The 22,093-nt window shown below is 35.1% G+C and overlaps 2 protein-coding genes and 1 pseudogene across 2 annotated transcripts; 2 read left to right on the top strand and 1 right to left on the bottom strand.

Moving 5' to 3' along the window:
- Nucleotides 1-268: 268 nt before the first annotated feature.
- Nucleotides 269-5,418, top strand: LOC134241368 (uncharacterized). Its single transcript, XM_062723434.1, has 5 exons — nucleotides 269-283; nucleotides 4,358-4,568; nucleotides 4,654-4,825; nucleotides 4,920-5,071; nucleotides 5,234-5,418. The coding sequence occupies exons 1-5, from the start codon at nucleotides 269-271 to the stop codon at nucleotides 5,416-5,418; spliced, it is 735 nt and encodes a 244-aa protein (XP_062579418.1).
- Nucleotides 5,325-6,585, bottom strand: LOC134241367 (uncharacterized; annotated as a pseudogene).
- LOC134241369 (uncharacterized) lies at nucleotides 6,536-7,122 on the top strand. Its single transcript, XM_062723435.1, has 2 exons — nucleotides 6,536-6,578; nucleotides 6,710-7,122. Exons 1-2 carry the CDS (start codon nucleotides 6,536-6,538, stop codon nucleotides 7,120-7,122), a joined length of 456 nt encoding a protein of 151 aa, XP_062579419.1.
- The last annotated feature ends 14,971 nt before the right edge of the window (nucleotides 7,123-22,093 follow it).

The following is a 22,093-nucleotide window of genomic DNA, read 5'->3' on the forward strand; positions in this document are numbered from 1 at the left end:
TGGAGTTACAAGTCGCTTCTATAGTATATTTGAAGTAATATCATAACATTGAATAAAGTTAATCTCCATATTCCACGGATAAAAGGTCCCCATGCTTTTATTTCAAAGATCGTGAAAAGGGAGGGTTGTCATGGCATCTACCATAGGTACATCGAGGTCATATCCTGTTAGTCGGAAATGAGAAGTTGCGATTGGCAGTTGCATAGCTCTCAACAATATTGCTCAGTGTATGAAGTTCAATAAAAGTATCTTGAATAACTTCTTAGAAATGAGCTCAGCACAGGTGTGAAGGAAGAACAGATGGAAGGACAGAAGACAGACAAACACTATATGCCCAGGCCAAATTTATGGCGAGGTATAACTAGGGTATTTTCATGACCTTCGATTTGAAAGCATATGAAAAGTAATCCCGATACCTGTATTAAATTCAATATTATTTTAAACTGAAATGAACTAACAAATGTTTGTAAAACACTTATGACACATCCCTTCCAAAATTGGAATTTTTGCATCCATATAGAACCTACTTGTCCAAAAAGATGTGGACCGAACAGGAATTTGAAATTTTATCTAATATATCTGTTACAAATGACCTTAGGTCAAGGTCATGACACACCCTTGGGTCTGGGTTGTGTTCAGAAGTAACTTTTTCCAAAATAAAAAATGTATCAGACACAAATCATGAAATTTTTCTTCCAGTGACCTTGAAGTTCCCCAAATGACCTTGGGTCAAGGTCATGACACACCCTTGGGTCATGGGCAATCTTTGTGTGGAGTAGTAGATTCTAAAGTTTATCGGTAAGAAAGATATGGACTGGACACCTTTTTCTTTAAACAAGGTGACTTCCTAAATGACCCCCCCCCCCCCAAACCGCTAAAATTTCAAGCATTTGTGATAAGTGTTGCATAGAAAACAGTGACCAAAAGTTTGTTATTTATGTATGGACCGAACACATTTTATTATATACCCATCAATTTCCTTGTTTTGTTACTGTTAATTTTACAGGTCATGACACATTTTCCATGATCACCACACTGTGGTGAAATGACAACCTATCACCTTTCTGAAACGGATGACATGGACGTAACAAACATGAAATTTTTTTTCCAGTGACCGTTAAAAAGTCCCTTGTACTTATGCTTTGTTTTATGGATAAATGTTATACAAATGATCTCTAAAGTGTTATTTTGTGTATTTAGCTAGCTAATGAGGGGGTATATAATAAATTTATCATTAGAACAGTAACTTGATCAGAAGACGTATCAGTCTAGTTGACAGGCATGGATTATCATATCAAACTCGACGCTTTTCCTCTCGTTAGATCTGATGATCCGCGCCTGTCAACTCGAAGTGATATGACCCAGACAAATGAAAGAAAAAGTTATAATAATATATATATATATAACAGTACTTGATTCTTTTGTATAAAACATGAACGTGTAATTTCAAATTTGGCGCAGTTTCCCTTATACCTAGCAAAGACATCCACACGTTCATGCTACATGTATTAAGTTTCAGTAATTTACCTACCTAAGTAACCTCACAGTCCCAATGAAAAATAACAATGTACATTAAGAAGTTAATTGACTTGTATATTGTATTCACAGCTTTCAAATATTTGCAAATCCCAAATTCCCATACACCTGTTGGAATTTGGTAATGAAACAGGACGTTCATCAAATTATATTCATGCACTTTGATATTGAATACTGTTCGTTATCTCCATATCCTTCCTTCCATTACTTAGTGTTTGAGATGACATGTTAATTCATACAGACTGTCTCAAAATATTTGCACAATTATATCACAATGCGCAAATTCGAAGTAAAACTTACTGAGCAAGTCTATCAAACTGACCCATCTTTATCCATGTGGATTAAATGGAAGTGGTATTTGTCAAGTTGTACATAAAACTTCAGTTTATTGAAGCAACCGGAATAAGCGGTAAAATGCACATTAAAAGTTATACATAAAATTTCAGGGTTAGAAGGAAGTAAAAACGCTGTATCTTAAAAATATTCCATTGATTAATTTAAAAATGAATAGGCTTTGTCCTTTCATAATGCCACACACACATGTAAAGGCTGAGAGTGGTTTATGCAAAGTTTCTCTTTAAATCTTAAAATAAGACACACTAACACACACACATTCAAGATTCTATATCCCCTCCATAATGAGTTGCTCAAGGGGATAATAAAAATGGCACTCAATATGAAAATCTTTAAAGTTATGTTTTATTTGAACATTTTTTTTTCAAATGGATTTATATAATTCTTCATCATGTCAGAAAAGTCAACATACAGATTGTCCATCAACAAAAAGAATATAAGTTATGTATCCAAGTTTTTGCAATACACTGTGAAACAATGAAACCCGCAAGATAATGAATAAATATAATTATGTAAAATCAAATTATCTATATTTTGCATTGAGATTATAAATATGTTGAATATTCAATATAAATATAATAGCGAGCACAGCGAGCTCAATAAACTAACGTGTAAGATTTTGTAGAAATTCGTGTTTATTTTTTAAATCTGTACATACGTGAAGGCAAATTTTTCTGTGGGGCAACATTCCCAGAATTCTTTTACTTCCCAATGTCCTTTGCACAAATAAATAAATACTAACATAAAGCATAAACAGGCTTTCAGTATGTAGAAATTTTTGAAGAAACAAAAAATAACTTTGCAATTTTTTTCCAAACCCAAATTGCACTATGGGTGTATAGTTGAAAAACAGACCGTCGGCTGTCTCCTAAAAGCTCTGTGACATTGTGTGATGTCACAGCTAGTTTTCTGAGTTAATTCACGCACAGCTTGATGTTTGAAGTGGCTGAACAATATTTCATGTGTTTTTGCCAAAAATGGTACAACTGTGCTCGCCCCAACGGTCACACCGTGAAACATATTAAATGTTAATTAATGTGTGTTATGTTTATTGCAAACAATCAAAATATTCCATAGGAAAAAATTATGTGTTCTACACATTTCATTACTTTAATAATTTTGATTAGTCTAAACGAATTATTATAAAATGTTTGATTTTTTTACAAATCGGAATGTTTCAGTCATATTCTTTTAATTTACTGATTAGTTCGCTACTATTCAATCATAATTTAGTCCAGGCATCGCCATTTGACACATCCTTCTAATAAACATAAACCATTATCATAGAGATAATTCGAACTGATTTAAGCACGTTTCCAAGTATTCAGGGCATAAGCTGTTCATATATAGGTCTAATAAAAAACAAAACACATTTAAAACCTACTGTAGATAATTTATTTCTACATATGAAATGCAGACAACAACGTTCAAACCAGCATTTTCTTCTTCGCTCTTCCATCAGTCATTACAAGCCGATTTCGGCATCGAACAAACCAACGCTAAAATGAATCTTTTATTACCATGAAGAATACGATGTATTCATAAAATCAAGATATATTTCATACTTTACAACCTTAAAAAATTGCAACACTCTTACCCACCGTTCGTAATACAAAATCTACGACCTCAAAAAGACGTAAATTGTTTTCAAGACAATCTAGGTTATCACTCTGACAATCTTCTTCCGAGAAACGCTCGTTATGCGCATGCGTTGGTGTTCTGCAGAAAATATAGTCCCGATATTAATATTTTAGGATATTTTTATTTAAGCTAATTTTTAATTTATTATTTCTTTTAATTACATCAGTTTTCCTTTCTTGTTGAAATAACTTAAACATATTGATTAAAAATGTCAAACATAACAAAACTATTTCTTAAACATTTTTAAGACATGCCAAAGTATGTAAGGCCTAGCCCCACCCTAGGGCCTAAACCCTGATCCCGAGACCATAGATTTCCTACTTTAAGTCAAGAGCTTATTGCTCTCAGTAGAATCATTAAAATATTTTACCCCCTTGAAGTTCATATTGTGTTAAAACATATTAGGCATTTTCAACATACACTCAACCTAAACTTTGCCCCACCCTAGAGCCTGGATCCCTGACCCTGGGGCCATGAATTTCACAATTTTGGTAGAGGGATCAATGCTAACTACAATCATGCCAACAGTTTGACTATTTGATTTCCAGAAGTAAAGAAGAAGATTTTTAAAGATTACTCACTTTTTGGGTTTTTTTGGCCCCATCCCTTGGGCCCCAGGGGGGCAGAGACCATGAAATTCACAATTTATGTTCTTCTTTGCTCATACGTACTACACACCAAAATTGGTTGAAATTGGCTGAACGGTTTCAGAGAAGAAGTTGAAAATGTTCAAATGTTAACGCACGGCGCACGACGGACGACGCACGACGACGGACGAAAACGGATAGCAATAGGTCACCTGAGTTTACTCAGGTGACCTAAAAAGCGTGGTGCTGGTCAAATCCGTCCTTGGATAAAAAGTATAGTCAACCACACATACTGGGTTGCAGCGTCAAGTGGAAACAATGGGCAAATGAAGGTTGACAAATGGAAATCTATTAGCAACCATCTTATCAATGTCCATGAACATGATTCTGAGGTCTTTCCACGGTGTGAACATGGCCAGCTAATTGAACCTAGAGACTGGATGCAGCAAGGTCATTATCCAATTATTAAATCTATTTCCTTTTATTTTATAACTGTTACACATTCCAAAAATGTACGCATTTTTTTCCATTCTAGGCTCTAGATACCACAAGATGGTAAAAGATGTTGTGGAGAGTCCCTATCTCCTTAGAGATCTTCCAAAACTGTCACCTGTTTACCAGACATATGGACTTGAAGTTTTTCACTCTGTGGTGAATCATTTCGCACCAAAGAGTACGCACTTCTTTTACATGCCAATGCTTGCAAGGTTTGTAGCCTTTCTTTTTTAATACATTCATAGTTCTATAGATTAAAGTAAAAAAAAAGTCTTTAGAATATTTTTTATTATTCATTTTCAACAGGTTGTGTATTGCTGCATTTCATTACAATGAAAACGGAACGAGACGTCAGTCAATAACAAGAGAGGGTGAACTACAGTGGAGTGTATCCTACCCAAAGGCAAAGAAAGGACAGGAATGTGTAGTAAAACCTCGCAGAGTGCCTGCAACCTTTGGTAATTAAGTTAAAAGAAGTGACTAACAAATGCTATTGCATAATTTTACATATATATATATCTATTAAATCTATAATGAAATAAAAAAAGAAAATCACTTAGTCTTACATGTATTTGCTTTCCTTATAAGATTTTCATTCTTATATTCTCTTGATTCCACAGAATATGTCGGAAAATTGCTGGAAAAGATTTTTGTTAGAAGACGACACTATCCTTCCTTAAAATTTGCCTATGATGATTTTGTGTTTGGTCATAAAGCTGATGAACCACGCCCACTGACTCATGAGTATGAAGACTTTGACAAAAATGAACTGATTAACAGAAGAACATCTAGATACAACAGATAATTTTTGTTGGAATGTGAAAGATTAAAATGTGTTGTGTTTCAAAATGGAAATGTGTTGTGTTTCAAAAAAGATTGATAGGTGGACATCATATCATTATTTTCATAAACGTGGATATTTGAAACCAGCATAAGACTCAGATGGAAATGTCTGTCTGATTTTGGATACCACACAAGCAGGGATAATTTTTCGTCTCTTTTTCCCTAGGATATGCCAGATCCAACGAGTGAATCTTCTGTAGGCAAAGTATATATATATAATCTGTAATATAAAATTAACCATGAAGAAAATACTATATCATAATTTACTTGACATGTTTCAAAGAAAAAATCAAAAAATTTTATAAGAAAAGTTATGTGTATACATTATCTTACTCATGTATTGGCTCATTGTCATCAAGGGGCCCATCAGTGTCTACAAACTCATACATAGAGACTTCCAGGACGTCAATATTGAGGCAATTTCCCTGAAACCCATCATGTTCTGTGATACACTTTAACTCCTTTGCTTCTACTTTTACCAAAATGGGTGCAATTTCATGGCAGCATAAACATTCTTCATTTGTTTCCATTACTTGGCACCTTTCACAGACACACCTTGTAATGTACATCAAATTATATATTTACTGTTCATTTATGAAATATATATATTGATAATACTGATAATGAATGGGTGAACAAAAGTTTCATTTCTGAAATATAAACTAAAACTAGTAAAATATTTGTTTTATTTACATACCATGCTAAATTCTCTCTGCGGGTTCCAATTACCCCATCTGCATTTTCCTCCTCCAAATCACCTCCCTCTGAATCTTCAGATTCACTTCTATTGCTGCCTTGAGTTTGATTTAATAAAGGCTCAAAATTATAGGGTCTAATTTCTTCAGGAGCAAGGGAAAATCCATCTAACGAGTCTTCTTCCATTGTTTTGTTTAAGATAAAGCGAGAATTTGCAGGAAGCTCACCTCTGACGTAAAAATCTCCCACGTGACTCTTATCTCATTAATTGTCGGCATTGCTCGGAGAACTGCATCGGTTGGTATTTATAGATTACTACATCCAGCTGTGCCTTGTTATCTGATGCTTGTTTAACAGATTCAGTGTGAGAATTTGACTTAAGAATGCTAAGGACATTGAATGCAGACAAAATATTTTTTATGTCCTGTGTCCTTTAACATTACTTATCCAGGACCATAACCCGGTAGCTATATGTTAAAAAGAAGCACATTTAAAAGATACAGAGACGGCGCAGCCACTCGTTACGGACTCTTATCAGGACTTGGACATAATCTCAGTGAATTCGGAAGACTTGACGGAAATAAACGATGCTTTTGTTGGGGAAATTCTGGGCGACATAGAGGAGGAAGAAACGTGTGCGCGACCAACAGAAGAAATTCTCGATTCACCAGACGTGAGCGCAACCGCGAATTCGTCATCAGAGGACAGTATTGTGTATGACATTGACGATAATAACAACCGCGTAAGTGTCGAGACGTCAACCAACTGCCTTGTGATGAAGAAGACGATTCGGACTAATCCTGACGGTTCCGAGAAGATTAATCGCGGATATCAATTTATCTACTCAGAGAACATAAATCCAGAGGAAGTAGACTTTCGTGATCTTGCCGAGGAGATTCTGGATGAGGCTCCGCGACACCTAGCGCCGAGTGCCCGTGTGCGGATAGTCAAGGGAGATTTGTCCTTGTGAACCGTGTAACAAACGAAAGGCCATACTGAAAAGATGTGAACTCTAACAAAAGACTTGTGATCTGTTAACAAGCTTTTATGTATTTTTTTTTAAAATTATTTATATCTTTGACTTTTATTAAGTTCTAATGTCACGTTTGTAATTATTTTTTTGTGCTTTGTTTGTCCGAAGGTGGTTTAATGTTTATGTAGACTATGTTTGTTAGGTGTAAGTTTATATGTTTACTGTTTCAAAAAAATGTTTTTATTATGGATCAAATCAAGTCAAGTCACATAAAAAAAGACTGGTTGAAACGCTCACACATGGACATATACATACAAACGTTTAGGTAACTCGGAATAGTCTAAAGTAGAACTATATTTTCCTGAAGACGGAATGTCCAGTACATCTAATGTTCACGACTGGGATAGTTCACGGCAGTTTCATCACACATACGCAATTATCATACAGGTCGAACGCTCTTTGAGGTTGAGGATTTACACTAACTCCTTAGATAAATACTGAGTATCAATGTCCTTTTTACTGTCTTAACTTGATAGGTAAATAATTTTAGCATATGTTAAAAATAAGCATTAGAAATTATTCTTTTCATAAAATTCAATTCTGTTACATATATAAGTTAACTTTATGACAATTGTCATGCTGCAGATCTGTATCTCGCTAGCTGTTCTAAAAAAAATTGAGATGGATCACCAGAGAGCTACAGTGCAATCCATATTATCTCAAGTTCAGGCTCAGAAGAACAATTAAAAACGGTTGTAAGGTTTGTTAAACTATAGAAAAGTTTAAGGAATGTATTAAAGACACACGGTAAATAATATTTTTAGATTCAAGCAGTTGAAAAACACGGACTTGAACATAGCTTCGGTGCAATATTTTTCTAATATTTTAAAGTTTTATATTCTTCGTATTTCTCAATTCATCATGTTTAAATCACGTGTATTTATTTTTATTAGGACACATTAAACCTTATTTGTCAACCAGTCTGACAGTATCCATCTGTCACGAGAACTTTAAACTTGATAATAACTTTGAATGAGTTGAAATAGGACTTTCATATTTCAAATGTGCATTATTTGTGACATGTAATTTTCAAATATACTGTGATTTTTAACCCCGTGACCTTGATCTTGAAGCTTGACCTACTTAAAAAATAACAATACTTTAAATTGACCATAAATATTGAAAACTTTCATTTTATAAACATGTACATGTAATACCTGTGTCAACGCCTTTGAAAATTCATTATGATTTTTTACCCTTTGACCTTGAAGTTTGACCCATTTTTTCAAAAACATTAATAACCATAGTTATACCATTTGAGAGAAAAGAGATCGATTAGGGCTTTTACTTTACCACTGTGTATTACCTGTAACAACGTTTTTTTTAAATACCGATACGCTGATTTTGACAACGTGACCTTGAGGCTTGACTTACTTTTCACAATTTAATCTTGATCATAACTTTTGAATGAAAAGAGATAGGGTTTTCCTATTATATAAAAATCAAATGTATGTGACCTGTGATAAAATCATTTCAAATACTAGCATATAATGAACTTTGACCTCGAAGTTTAACCGGCTTTAAACATTGCTTAAAATTGACCATGACTTTTGATAAAGAAAGGATAATACTTTCAAACCTAGATTTACACATGCATACACGTATTAGATGTGACAAAGCCTATCGAAAAAAATATAGGTTAAGAATTCGTCAATACGGTAGCATACAAATGGCTTTGCTTATCACCAGCGTGTGTCATAGTGTGACGTAAGGTCATTTTAACAAGGTCAAGGTCGCAAACATTCCTTTACTGTCTTTTTTAATAGTAAAACATTATTACCATTACAGGCTTAGTTTGAACTTTCAGTAAGGGCGGCATTCTCAACGTTACCTAATTAGCTTCTGAAATTTGCACAGCTTCCCATCATTGTTGAAATATACATGTGATAGAGATGCGGTCGATTGTAGTAAATATCCAATTAAAAGTTCTCTCACGACACAGAGGTGGGGCATAAGTCGTCTCATCGTTATCACAACAATTTTAAGTTCCTGATGTTATTAATTTCGTAACCAATGAGAATCTACTAGAATTTGCTTTTACGTAGCGCCGAGAAAGTCACGCCCTATTGAAAGTCCAAAGATTGGGTGAAAAACTCATATTAAGATGACATCTACCCTTAAAAGATTGCTTTAAGAGTAGAAAGTGGCATGACCTTGACCCAAGGTCATTTCTCCTTGTCCGCAGCTCCGACGGAAGACCTACTCGTTGCTTTGCAACGAGCTCGGCTCTAGTTAATACATTATTTTTATCCAAAGTGAATGAGTTGTTCTAGTAGTAGTAGGAAATCACTTTATAAGAATAATTTACAAATGGATACTGTTATTTGTAAATTGTGCAAAAAGTCGTATGCCAATATGGGTAAGTTGAAGTTCGCGGTCACATGTCATTGAATTCTACTTGTGCTGTCAAAATTTTAATGAACATTCAAATTCATAGGTTTAGTTTTAATTTGTTTAGGAAATACTACAGATCTCCAATTTCATCTCGAAAAACATCACCGGCATGAAATGGACACACCTACTACAAAAAATCCTGTTAAAAATGGTCCAACCTACACTGGCTCAAGTGAATTCCACGCAGTCTAACTAAGGAAAACTCAGCGCAAAAAAATTAAAACCCTCAAATATTACCCTAAAATTCATTGTTGGAAAGGCGCCGAGGCAGTGTATATTTTTCGTGGTGAAATTTTGAAGAAGAGGCATTGGACTTTGCTTTAAAATGACTGATTTTTTGAAAATTGATTACATAAATAACTGATTGTGATTGGAATTTGTATTTAAGTTTATGGAAAAACATTTGGTGGTGTTTGTCCTATTGTTCAGTTTAATTTCAGGTAGTACGAACTAACAGTGAACAACCTAACTTTTTAACTAAGAAAATCGTTGCCGTGGTCGTTCCATGTTTATTCGATTTATATCAGTGTGAGAGACAATTTTGATGGGGAAATCGTAAAAAAGTCCGTTTTTCCTGAAATCTGCTTCGTTATCGGGATTGAGGATGCGTACGTCTCAATCTTATGACATTAATTTTCGGTATTAAGTTGATACACTCAGATGTAGCTATGGAACATGATTTTAAAGGCACTTCTCAAATTACCCTACCCAGAGGTATTGTGAGCAAGTAGTTCAATGAATAATACCCTCGCCTCCTATCTGTATATACGTATAATGACAAGGAAAAAGATACACACACAAAAAGTCAACTAGCACTACTAAACACTATATATGTACATGGTTACATGTTCTATTGGAACTGAATATAAACATTATCAATGAAAGAAATCCGGACTGCTGTGAAATACGTTTGGTCTATCGGGTATTCTCAGGTAAACGGGTCACTTACGTGAATTAATTACGACAATCAATAAATCGTACATTGTTTCGTCTCTCTCGAAATGGCATATCGAAACTTACTCGATAAAGAATAACTAAAGAGAAATAATACATACGGTATATTTTAACATAGGAATTGTGATCTACTATAAATTTGGAAACGTTTCAGGTCTATTCATTTCTTGGGAAAAAATAATTAACATAGGCGTTTGCATTGCAGAGGTATATGGGTTGTTCAAGAGTTGGTAACGCGAATTAACTGTAGAGTTTATACTGAACTGAGAGAATAATCTTTGTTCAATATCATTAGATATTTGATTCAGTTTGCGTTCAATCACGTAAAGTCATTCACTTTGTTAATACCATTAGGGCGGAATGATTCAATCTTTGCATCAAGAACTTTTCTTTGCTACTGTCATGTCTTCCCATTCGTGACCCTCGAAGTTTATATGTCCCCCATCGGGTTCATTGAGTTTTTTGGTCCTAATGGTCGAAAGGTGGATATTGACTCTCCGGCGGAGATCTGTTTCACCAATATACTGTTTGGAGCAAACTTTGCAACTGATGAGATAAATGCAGTTGTCAGTATGAGCGGACTAATTCCCAAGTATTTTGTAGCTGCGTCCTGTATCGGGGTTGCTAAAACTGTTTTTGTCAAATTTAAAAAGAAGACATCTGTCAGAGCAAGTTTTAAAGCCCCCTCCCCTGTTAAGTAATGGGTTGTCCAATCTGGTTCTTACTACCATGTCCTTGGGCATCTGTATGAAGCCAGTGGGCGTTCCTTAGAGACCTCTCCCATTTGTTTGTTTGAGTAAAGAATTAGAAGGTTTTAGAAAAATACCGCTAATTAAGATTCTTTAGAACAAGATGGTTACCAGAAGGACCCCGCCGCTGTTGTCTTTTACCTTGTAAATTAATAGGTTTTTGCCTGTCAACTCCCGCCATCTCATCAATAGCAGTTTGTACAGTGCTCTAATCTCAAGAGATTTAGGGGCTTTAAATATGCCTTTGACTAGCTGTTGTTTATATTTGTCTTTAAATTTCGAAGGTGCTTGGTCAAATGATGTTCAATTGTTTTAAAGGCTAATGATGGAGTCTGCCTCAGCATTGATGACAACTGGTGGTTATTTTATGCCTTTGACTAGCTGTTGTTTAATATAGTCTTTAAGAAGGATATGGAAATAACGAACAGTATTCAATCTCAACGTCCATTAAACAAATATACAAAATAAAAAGCAGAGCAAAGCACGGACCTCCGAAACATCAGAGGTGGGATCAGGTGCTTGGTCAAATGATGTTCAATTGTTTTAAAGGGTAATGATGGAGTCTGCATTAGCATTGATGATAACTGTTTTTTTTTCTCCGAGTTCTGAAATTTTCATAGAAACTTGGAGTACACCAGAGTTGTTAAGTGTAACATATTGGTAAATTCTTCGGACAAGTCAATACTTCTTGCCGGCCATACCTTTTTTTTCATATCAAAAAATGATTTCAACTACCAAACACTCTTTAAATAAAAAAAGAGCCTTATCCGATAGATTTTACACAATTTAGTAGTGTATTGGTAGTTCTTCGTTTTTCAAAGAATAAGGATATGGAAATAACGAACAGTATTCAATCTCAACGTCCATTAAACAAATATACAAAACAAGAGCAGAGCAAACACGGACCTCCGAAACATCAGAGGTGGGATCAGGTGCCATGGAGGAGTGAGCATCCCCTGCTGACCGGTCACACCCGCCGTGTGCTCATTGTCATAATCAGGAAATAACGGAAAAAATCCGTAGTCAATCCAGTGTATAAATAATGGACTAACAATTGGTATGAAAAACGTCAGTCAGCATTTCATTCAATGATAAATTGTATTTGCTGACAAGGTCATTGTATCGACCATAGAATTTACGAAATGATGACTTTAAACGAGACTGTTGATATTCTTGTTTCATCAACTTGCTTGTCAAGGATCATACCCCCGCTCCGAAGGAGAGGGGGGTATACTGTTTTACCCTGTGTGTGTCTGTCCGTCTGTCGTGTGTCTGTGTGTCCGTCCGAAACAAATTTTCGTCGCAAGTTTTCTCAGCAACTACTCATCGTAGATGCTTGAAATTTTAACACAATTTTCTCTGAGGCATGCCATATGGTGGGATAATTTTTTGTATAAATCTGATATCAACTTCCTGTTTGTCTGTGGGTCTGTCCTTTTCATACATAAGAAATTTTCGCCGCAGTTTTCTCAGCAACTACTCATCGTAGATGCTTGAAATTTTAACACAATCTTTTCTGAGGCATGCCATATGGTGGGATACTTTTTTGCTCAAATCCGAAGTCAACTTACTGTTTGTCTGTGCGTCTGTCCGTTTCATACATAAATTTTCGTCGCAGTTTTCTCAGCAACTACTCTTCGTAGATGCTTGAAATTTTAACACAATCTTCTCTGAGGCATGCCATATGGTGGGATACATTTTTATTTCAATCCGCTGTCAACTTCCTGTTTGTCTGTGCGTCTGTCCGTTTTATCCATAACAAATTTTCATCACAGTTTTCTTAGCAACTACTCAACGTAGATGCTTGAAATTTTAACACAAACTTCTCTGAGGCATGCCATATGGTGGAATACATTTATGTTTAAATCCGATGTCAACTTCCTGTTTGTCTGTGCGTCTATCCGTTTCATACATGACAAATTTTCGTAGCAGTTTTCTCATTAGCTATTCATAGCAGCTGCTTGAAATTTTATTACTGACTTTGTTGAGGCGTGTCATATGGTGGGTTTAATTTTGATATGAATCTGATGTCATCTTCATCTGCCTGTAATTGAACTTGTGTAAATAGTATATTAACATGATAGTGCTTATTTACATCAGAGCGGGGGTATTACTAGTGAGCATTGGCTCACAGATTTCTTGTTTGTCATTGTAATGTAATGCAGCTAAATAATTCATATTGAATGCGTCTAAAACACCGTGTCTTCCATGAAAGAAATAGATTGTAATTAAAAACACAAAACGCCTTCAAAACCCCTCTATTCTTTGATTGTGAGTTCTCTTTCCCTGATAATGCTATATTCACCTCTTTCTATAAAAACATATAGTCTGCAACCGACCGTTTTTCGGGTCATTTGTCTGACCTTACTCTCATAAGTATAACATAGGTTTCCACACCAAACAAGAAACAGTCGAATACCCTTCTAAATGAGTTGTTTCAGTGGATTTAAGACACTGTTATATCACTAATTTTTGTGAGAGGTTAATAATTTTTTTTATGTTTTCGTGTTTCATGACCACCTCGAAATAGTAAGTTTCATACGTTTTACTAGTCAACACTTCTCCAACAACGTAATCAAATCCCCACAAACCAATATTTATTTCTTCAAATGTAAAATTGGACACCCCGAACATGTGTGGGTTTTGGCATGACTGAACACCTGTTTTATCAATTCAGTGTATGAAAAATGGACAGTAACTTTCTATCGCTGAATTGGATTTTTTGGCAAGCAGCATTTGTCATTGCTGGCCATACTTTGTAACCACAAAGAGGAATAGCCTTCCTATCAAAATTCCATCTCTTTCTAAAGAATTTCATGTATTTCCGATCAATTCATTCATAAAATATTCTTTTACTTGGTGAAGGTGTGGAAAACGACGCTTTATACCTCAAGTTGGCTTTTAAGTTCATCTGAGTCGAAGATGAATTAATGACTCTTGGGGGTAGGGTGGGCCCATTATGGAAAATCAAAGTCTTGCATTGGAATATATAGGGAAAAATCTTTAAAAAATCTTCTCAAAAACAGCAAAGCTATAACTGGTCGTATTTACAGGACAGCATCCTTTGGTGGTGTAGATTCAAATTTATCATCACTCCTGGGGATAGGATGGGACCTAATGGATGATCAAAGGAATATTTAGGAAGAGCTAGTCTTTAAAATCTTCTTATGAACAGCAAACCCATTTTTGGTCATATTTGTCATCAATTCATAAACTATAATCACAGGGGCCTGTAAGATACTGTAAGTTTGTTCATTATATATGACAAAAAGAGGTAGGGAAACAACGTCAGCCCGAATTTACACAGGGTCGATCTTGTAGGGAAAAATTCACGTATTCCATCGAAAAAATATGTAACAATGCAGCAAATTAGATTCAATTTTAACTAGAATCATACAACAATAAATATTCTTTATTAAAACAGGGTTATTCATTTAAAGCGTTTAAGTTGGGTATCTAATATTCAGATGATTTTCGCTACTTTCCTGGCCACAGTGCAAAGGTGAGCGATGTGACCCCTTTTTTAACTCTTTATGAAAATAAAACACAAACTATTGCAAGTCAAACGTTCACGAAAATCGATTCTTTGTTATTTGTATTGTTAAATTTTCCATTTGTATTGTATAATTTTTATTTATATTGTATATTTTTTTCATTTTTATTGTGCAATTTTTATTTGCATTGCACAATTTTCCATTTGTACTCTATAATTTTCCATTTGTATTGAATGATTTTCCATTTGTATTGAATAATTTTTCACTTGTCTTGTATAATTTTTATTTGCCTTGCATAATTTCCTATTGTATTCTATGATCTTCCATTTGTATTGTATGATTTCCATTTGTTTTGTATAATTTTTCATTTGCATTGTATGTTTTTCATTTAACTGCAAGGTATTTTATTGAAACTCAGGTGACCTATTTTCCGTTTTCGTCCGTCTGTAAATGCGGTGTGCGTCGTGTGTTAACATTTGAACATTTTCAGCTTCTTCTCTCAACCGCTCAACCAATTTCAGCATAAAGCATCTATGGGTGAAGGGGAACAGAAATTGTGAATTTCATGGTCCCTGGGGGTTGAGGGGTGGGGCCAAAACCACTAAAATTAGTGCAATCTTTAAAATCTTCTTCTTTAATTTACTCCTGGACATCAAGCAGTCTAACTGTTGGCATGATTTTAATGAGCATTGAGTCCTCTACCAAAATTGTGAAATTCATGGCCCCAGGGTCAGGGGTTCTAGTACTAAGGTGGGGCTATATAGATTATATAGTGAAAATGCATTATTTCTTTGAAAATCTTCTCTGCTAAGTACATAATTATGATAACCAAGAGTGCCTCTTCCAAAATTGTGAATTTTATGGCCCCAGGGTCAGGGGTTGTGGTATTAGGGCGTGGCTCTATTGATTATATAGTGAAAATGCATTCATTCTTTTGAAAATCTTCTTCTCTGCATCTGGGTATTAAATGAACAAATTAAGTACATAGTTATGATGAGCAAGAGTGCCTCTTTCAAAATTGTGAATTTTATGGCTCCAGGGTTAGGGGTTCTGGTGTTAGGGTGGGGCTCTATTGATTATATATAGTGAAAATACATGATTTCCTTGAATATCTTCTTCTCTGCTCCTGGGTATTAAATAAACTAATTAAGTACATAGTTATGATGAGCAAGAGTGTCTCTACCAAAATTGTGAATTTAATGGCCCCAGGGTCAGGGGTTCTTGCTTTAGGGGGGGGGGGGCTTGGAGGGCGCCCTTTAGTGATCAGTCTGTCCGTCCGCCCCAGATCTCTTGTCTGGGGCATATCTTCTCTCTCCTTGGCCCAATCTGGCTCATACTTCACCCACAGAGTGCCTTTGGGTAACCGGTGTGCAGTGACTTTGAACCAGATTTCTAGGTCAAAGGTCAAGGTCAAAGCTGAATTATATGAAAAATCCTTGTCTGGAGCATATCTTCTTTCTACTTGGCCCAATCTGGCTCATACATCACCCACAGGGTGCCTTTGGGTAACCGATGTGCAGTGACCTTGAACCAGGTTTCTAGGTCAAAGATCAAGGTCATAGCTGAATTATACTCAAAAATCCTTGTCCGGGGCATATCTTCTCTCTCCTTGGTTCAAGCTGGCTCATACTTCACCCACAGAGTGCCTTTTGGTAAGTGGTGTGCAGTGACCTTGAACCAGGTTTGTAGTATATGGAAACTAGGTGAAAGGTCAAGGTCATAGAATTATATGAAAAAAAATTCTTGTCCGGAGCATATCTTCTCTCTCCTTGGCCCAATCTGGCTCATACTTCACCCACAGAGTGCCTTTGGATAACCGGTGTGCAGTGACTTTGAACCAGGTTTCTAGGTCAAAGGTCAAGGTCATAGCTGAATTATATGAAAAATCCTTGTCCGGAGCATATCTTCTCTCTCCTTGGCTCAATCTGGCTCATACTTCACCCACAGAGTGCCTTTGGGTAACCGGTGTGCAGTGACCTTGAACCAGATTTATAGGTCAAAGGTCAAGGTCATAGCTGAATTATATGAAAAATTCTTGTCCGGAGCATATCTTCTCTCTCTCCTTGGCCCAATCTGGCTCATACTTCTCCCACAGAGTGCCTTTGGGTAACCCTTGTGCAGTGACCTTGAACCAGGTATGTAGGTTAACGATCAAGTTTATAGCTGAATTATATGAAAAATCCTTGTCTGGAGCATATCTTTCTCTCCTTGGCCCAAACTGCCTCATACTTCACCCAGAGAGTGTCTTTGGGTAACTGGCGTGCAGTTACCTTGAACCAGGTGTCTAGGTCAAAGTCATAGCAGAATGATATGAAAAATCCTAGTCCGGAGTAAATCTTCTCTTTTGTTTGCCCAATATGGCTATTACTTCATTTATAGAGAACCACTGGTCAATTGCTGTGCAGTGACCTTGGTCGAAGTTTCTAGGTCATGGTTAGAATTACCCTTCTTGTTTAAAATCTTTGTTTGGTGCATAATTCTTTGCCTGTAATTCCAGTTAATTTATATAACTTGGGATACAAGATAACTTTGATAAATATTAGTGAATTTGCAGTATCCATGAAGTCGTACTAAATGACTTTTACTGTATAACACATATTTTCCTCTTCAAAATAACCCCTTTTAAACGACCTAACATTTTCATGTTCATTGTAAAAGGCGGGGTCCTTTGAGATGGCCACCATCTCAATGATATCTTGTTTTACACTAAATTGAAAAAATGTTCACTCTACTCCCCAATTCTCCCTCTCTGTTTTATGATAGGAATTATAATTTTAGGCATCAAGTGAATTTTAGAACAATGTCTAAACATTTACCTTACACATATTTAAAAAAAAAAACTTTTATTCTCATGTTCATAACTAAACCTGAACATAAAAAAATGCTGGTCTTATAATGAAGAAAGGGGGCTAATTCAAAATAGATAATTTCAGGGCTGCTTGGTCAGGGGTACCAGGGGATATTTTGACTAAAAATAAATTAATGCTTTGAAATCTGTCCTTTGATAAGCAATGGTGCCTCCTTCAAAATTTGTGAATTGTATGGCTTCTTGGATTTAAACGAACCAAATACAATTGCTGGAGAGTTGTTACATGATACTCAGATGACCTATAAGGCCCGTGGGCCTGTTGTTTTCTAAAACTATTTAGAATCCATCCTTACCGAAGGGGTTATGATTTGAACAAATTTAATTCTACAATACCTGAAAATTCATCCATATAAATACTAGTATCAAAATGAAAATTATTATACACTGTCAAACCATAACTTTTTTTAGTCCCTTGAAGAACTATGAAGAATTTATTTACAATATTACTCGTATATTGTCGATGTTTAAGTATTGCTTTAGTAAATCTTAACTACAACTATGACAATACCCTCTTATGGCCACTATCTAGAGATCGATGCCATCAAAATTTATTGGAAAGATTTGGTAGATTTGAAAACGTACTTTCTATTTCAGAGATTAATTTTAAGTGAATTGTGATTTATTGATTTTCCCTTCAAAAAAAGAAAATATCTTACTTTAAGTTTCTTCAGATCAGCAGCTTGGAGTTGAATGACATTTTCAAGATCCAAAACTTCTTTTCTCAAATTTTCCTCTGTTTATTGTTGGAACTTGATTTTCTTTTCTAAAACCTCTCCTTGGTTAGAATGAACATCCTCTGCTTCACTATGTCCTGATAATGGGGTTCCTTCATTTGGAGATGGCGTTTGAGCTTTTTAATCGTCCACCGTCTTTGTGTTCACTTTAGAGATGGTTTTCTGTGGAAATTTGAATGTGATTGAATTATTTCATTTTTTAAAGTAATATATGGATTGCTTGTGCATTTAGTTGTTATCATTTTTAAGAACCCTCTATTAATAAAATAAACAAAAATTGAATACATGTTAAAAAGAAATCATTATACATATAATAAATACAGAGTTCATACCAATCTGTTTAATGCAACGCAACATTCGGAAGAATGATCTTATTAGTGAATAAAGTTCATCTTTTTCAATTCGGTTGCAGTTAAGTATAGTGCAGTTAACTGTTAAGTAAAAAAGAAATTTAAATTGACATTACATTAATAAACAACTTCGTTAAGCAGGTCTAGGCGGCCTCTGTTTTTTGGAGGATAGATTTTATCCTCTAGAAACAGAGGATGGAGGTGTCGCCACCTACCGGACTTTTCAAAACAAATAACAACAACCCTTGCATCTCAAGTCCCAGTTGATGTACCGTACTCTGATTTTTCAACCAAAACAAATAAAAGGTTAAATTTCATACGCAGGGGGAATAAGGAAGCATACAAAATTTTCTACCTTGGCTAAATCAGTGCTGCATTATGATGTCATAGTAAGCAAGATGACGTCAATTTTAGAAATAAAGTTTTCGTAATATTGGTACTAGCTATGTTTTTTAACTCTAGAAAATGATTAGAAACGTGTAAACATTAACAAAAATAAAATTGGTTTATCTTGTTATGCTGTAGCAGTCATTATGATTGAAATCTACCACCGATGACGTCATATGTGTGCATCAAGTAACATGGAAATTGATTATGTCGTGTAAAGAGAATTTGGCTAAGACGGCATGTTCAAAGATACGTAAAATGGAGTTTAAAAGGAAATATCTGAAATACTGTGTTAAATTCATATGGAGTTCAATTAATTTAACAGGTATGCTTATTTATTTTCATCGATTATATTCTTTTTCGAAGACAGTCAGCTATATTACGTATCCCGGTCGGCCTATCGTCTGTCATTCTTGACCAAAAAATGCAACAGAACAACAATAAGTCTGATATTTCAAAACATAGGATTTGTAAATATTGGAAGTTTGCGTTAAAACAAACTTGGAAAGTGCTGCTAGAATCCCGAGTTAAGCATGGTTGTACGAAAAATCTCGATTCATATGTATAAAATTCAAAACAAAGGGTAAGGTTTCGTGCGAATGTGTGGAATAAATATTTTACGGACAGGATAGTGGGATTCTAGCAGCACTTTTTAGATAAAATAGATGTTTTTCAGCTATATTACATACTCAAAGAAATTATCAAACTCCGGGGTATTGTTGTTCTGTAAGCCTTTTTATTAGGGAAAATTTTGCTATTAATAGAAGTCACGTGATACCATGGCGGTGATGAACATCTTTGACTTAGACACGCTTTTATCTGTATTTATAGTAAATAACCGGTTACATTTATCAGTGGTTTTGGTAATTTATTAAACTAAATTTTCTTCAAAAAGTCTAAATTTCCCGAGAAATTACTCATATGCTTCCTTAACATACCTGCGTACGATGATGGTTAAATATAGGTATTTAAATCATTTAACTAAGTTTATTATTTGCTGTCAATAAATTATTCATTTGAAAGCTTTTTTAAAAACCCGGCCTTTCCTGTCTGAAAATTAATTATAGTCAACCGCATTTTCCGGTACCATAATTATGTGTTAACAGCATAAAAGTTTTAAAAAACATATTTTTGAAAAATTCATTATTATTTCATTTAATAAGACGGTACGGTAGAGGAATTTTTCTTTGAAGTTTGCTCTTCTGCACGGGACTACAGTGGGCGGAGCTACTTTCCGTTCTGTATTAGTCTTCTATACTGTTGTATGTGTATACATCTAACAAAACTGAAATATTAAGACCCCTGAAATAAATTAGGATCAATCTCCATCTACAGCAAGGTTAGACCGCCCCCCCCCCCCATTCAGTTATTAATAAGACTGACTTAAATGCGTCTACCCGTTGTCAAAACTAATCTGACTGAAACTCCGTGGAAATATATATACTGCGAATGCATGGTCCCCGTTGAGGCCTCATCTAACTCCAGCGGAAGTTTAGATGCTGCACAGCTAAAATGTGGGATTTTTTTCTTATTTTCTCTAAATAATATTTATTTTATCTTTGCTTAAATTATCAGGCAGAGTGTATTTTGTCTTTACAGTACGTTTTCTTTTGTGTTTCCTTTTCCTCTAATCTTTAATTAAAAGAAATATGAAAGTAATGTTATCTATGTATTGTTTGAACATTTAAGTGCCTTTTTATTTGTCCTGATAGGGAAAAACATAAAAATTAAACAAAATAACAAGAAATATTAAGTAGAAATGAAGCACAAGAAGTGCCAACTTTGAAATCGTATTGTAAAAATTCTAGACATAGAATCTCAAATCGCCACATATAATTGATAGTTTAATGTCTGATCTTTTATTTATTTGTACTCTGGTGCTTGCACTTTTTGATTAAAGGTAGGTATGCGGCGTTTGAAAATTACCTATGCTATCCTCTGAAATCAGAAGATAATCTATCCGACATTGCATTGCGATTTCCATATATGGTAAAAAATTTGGCTGCCATATTGAATCTAGCTATACTCCAAAAACGGAAGCCGCCCAGACCTGTTAAGGGTATTTTTAAAGCTGAACACGATTCGTAAAAGAAATGTATCCGCCATTTTAGTTCCCGAGACTCGCTACCCTGCAGACCCATATAAATAGGGCAAGAATTAGAGACTGTTCAGTGTAATCAGTCGACACCGGTGTAGACGGACGTAAGCTATCCAGGACATGGTAGCGAGAATTATATCGCAATGCTTCGTCTAATGCAGGAAAGTAAGATACCAAAAAAAACTTACAGTTATAGCAGTACAAGTCAGAGCAGTATACAAACAACATAGACAAAGGTTACTTCAATAAAATATAAACAAAGGTAATGCAAGATAACCAGTACGAACACGGGTCGCCATTCCACGCCGATACCTGTGACAATAAAGCAGTCAGGTGTAACGAAAGCGACGAGTATACCCTAGTATTGATGTATCGTAGATAATGCTATCAAAAATGGCGTATGCCTATTTACGAGTCGTGTTCAGCTTTAAATAACCTATTTTATGCAAAACGAAGTATTGTAATATACTGTAATGTAACACATTACTCTAAAACACCCCCCCCCCTTCCGACCATTCAATTAAAACGTGCTTGTTCGCCTGGCACAACATTACTAGCCCGAATTCTACTATGCATAAATTTAATCAATGTCTTAATCTGAGCGAAAAGAAATATTCTTGTCCTTTTTTTGATGCCTGTTTTTTCTGATAATGAGGTCGAATTTTCTCTAACCCTTGAACTCTCTAACATACTACATAGTTATATCCCGTATATATAATTAATTAAAATTAGGGTGTTGCGTTTCTATAGAGGGTATGCAAGTATATCTAATCAGATGTTTTCCTTCAATGTATTAAGTTTTAACTTCGTATTTGGACTTATAAATGTACATTCAGTTTTAACATACACCATATTCATCTTCATTCATACGGTCATACT

This window comes from Saccostrea cucullata, unplaced genomic scaffold, assembly GCF_032062105.1.
Source record: "Saccostrea cucullata isolate Sc308-1 unplaced genomic scaffold, CSIRO_AGI_Scuc_v1 ctg2658, whole genome shotgun sequence".
NCBI lineage: Eukaryota > Metazoa > Mollusca > Bivalvia > Ostreida > Ostreidae > Saccostrea > Saccostrea cuccullata.

Excerpts from the sequence above, each read along its gene's own strand:
- LOC134241368 (XM_062723434.1), top strand. Across the intron at positions 4,569-4,653 it reads TAGAGACTGGATGCAGCAAG|GCTCTAGATACCACAAGATG; the intron begins GTCATTATCCAA and ends TTTCCATTCTAG. Across the intron at positions 4,826-4,919 it reads TACATGCCAATGCTTGCAAG|GTTGTGTATTGCTGCATTTC; the intron begins GTTTGTAGCCTT and ends CATTTTCAACAG.
- LOC134241369 (XM_062723435.1), top strand. The coding sequence starts at position 6,536 with ATGCTAAGGACATTGAATGCAGACAAAATATTTTTTATGTCCT. Across the intron at positions 6,579-6,709 it reads CAAAATATTTTTTATGTCCT|TGAATTCGGAAGACTTGACG; the intron begins GTGTCCTTTAAC and ends ACATAATCTCAG.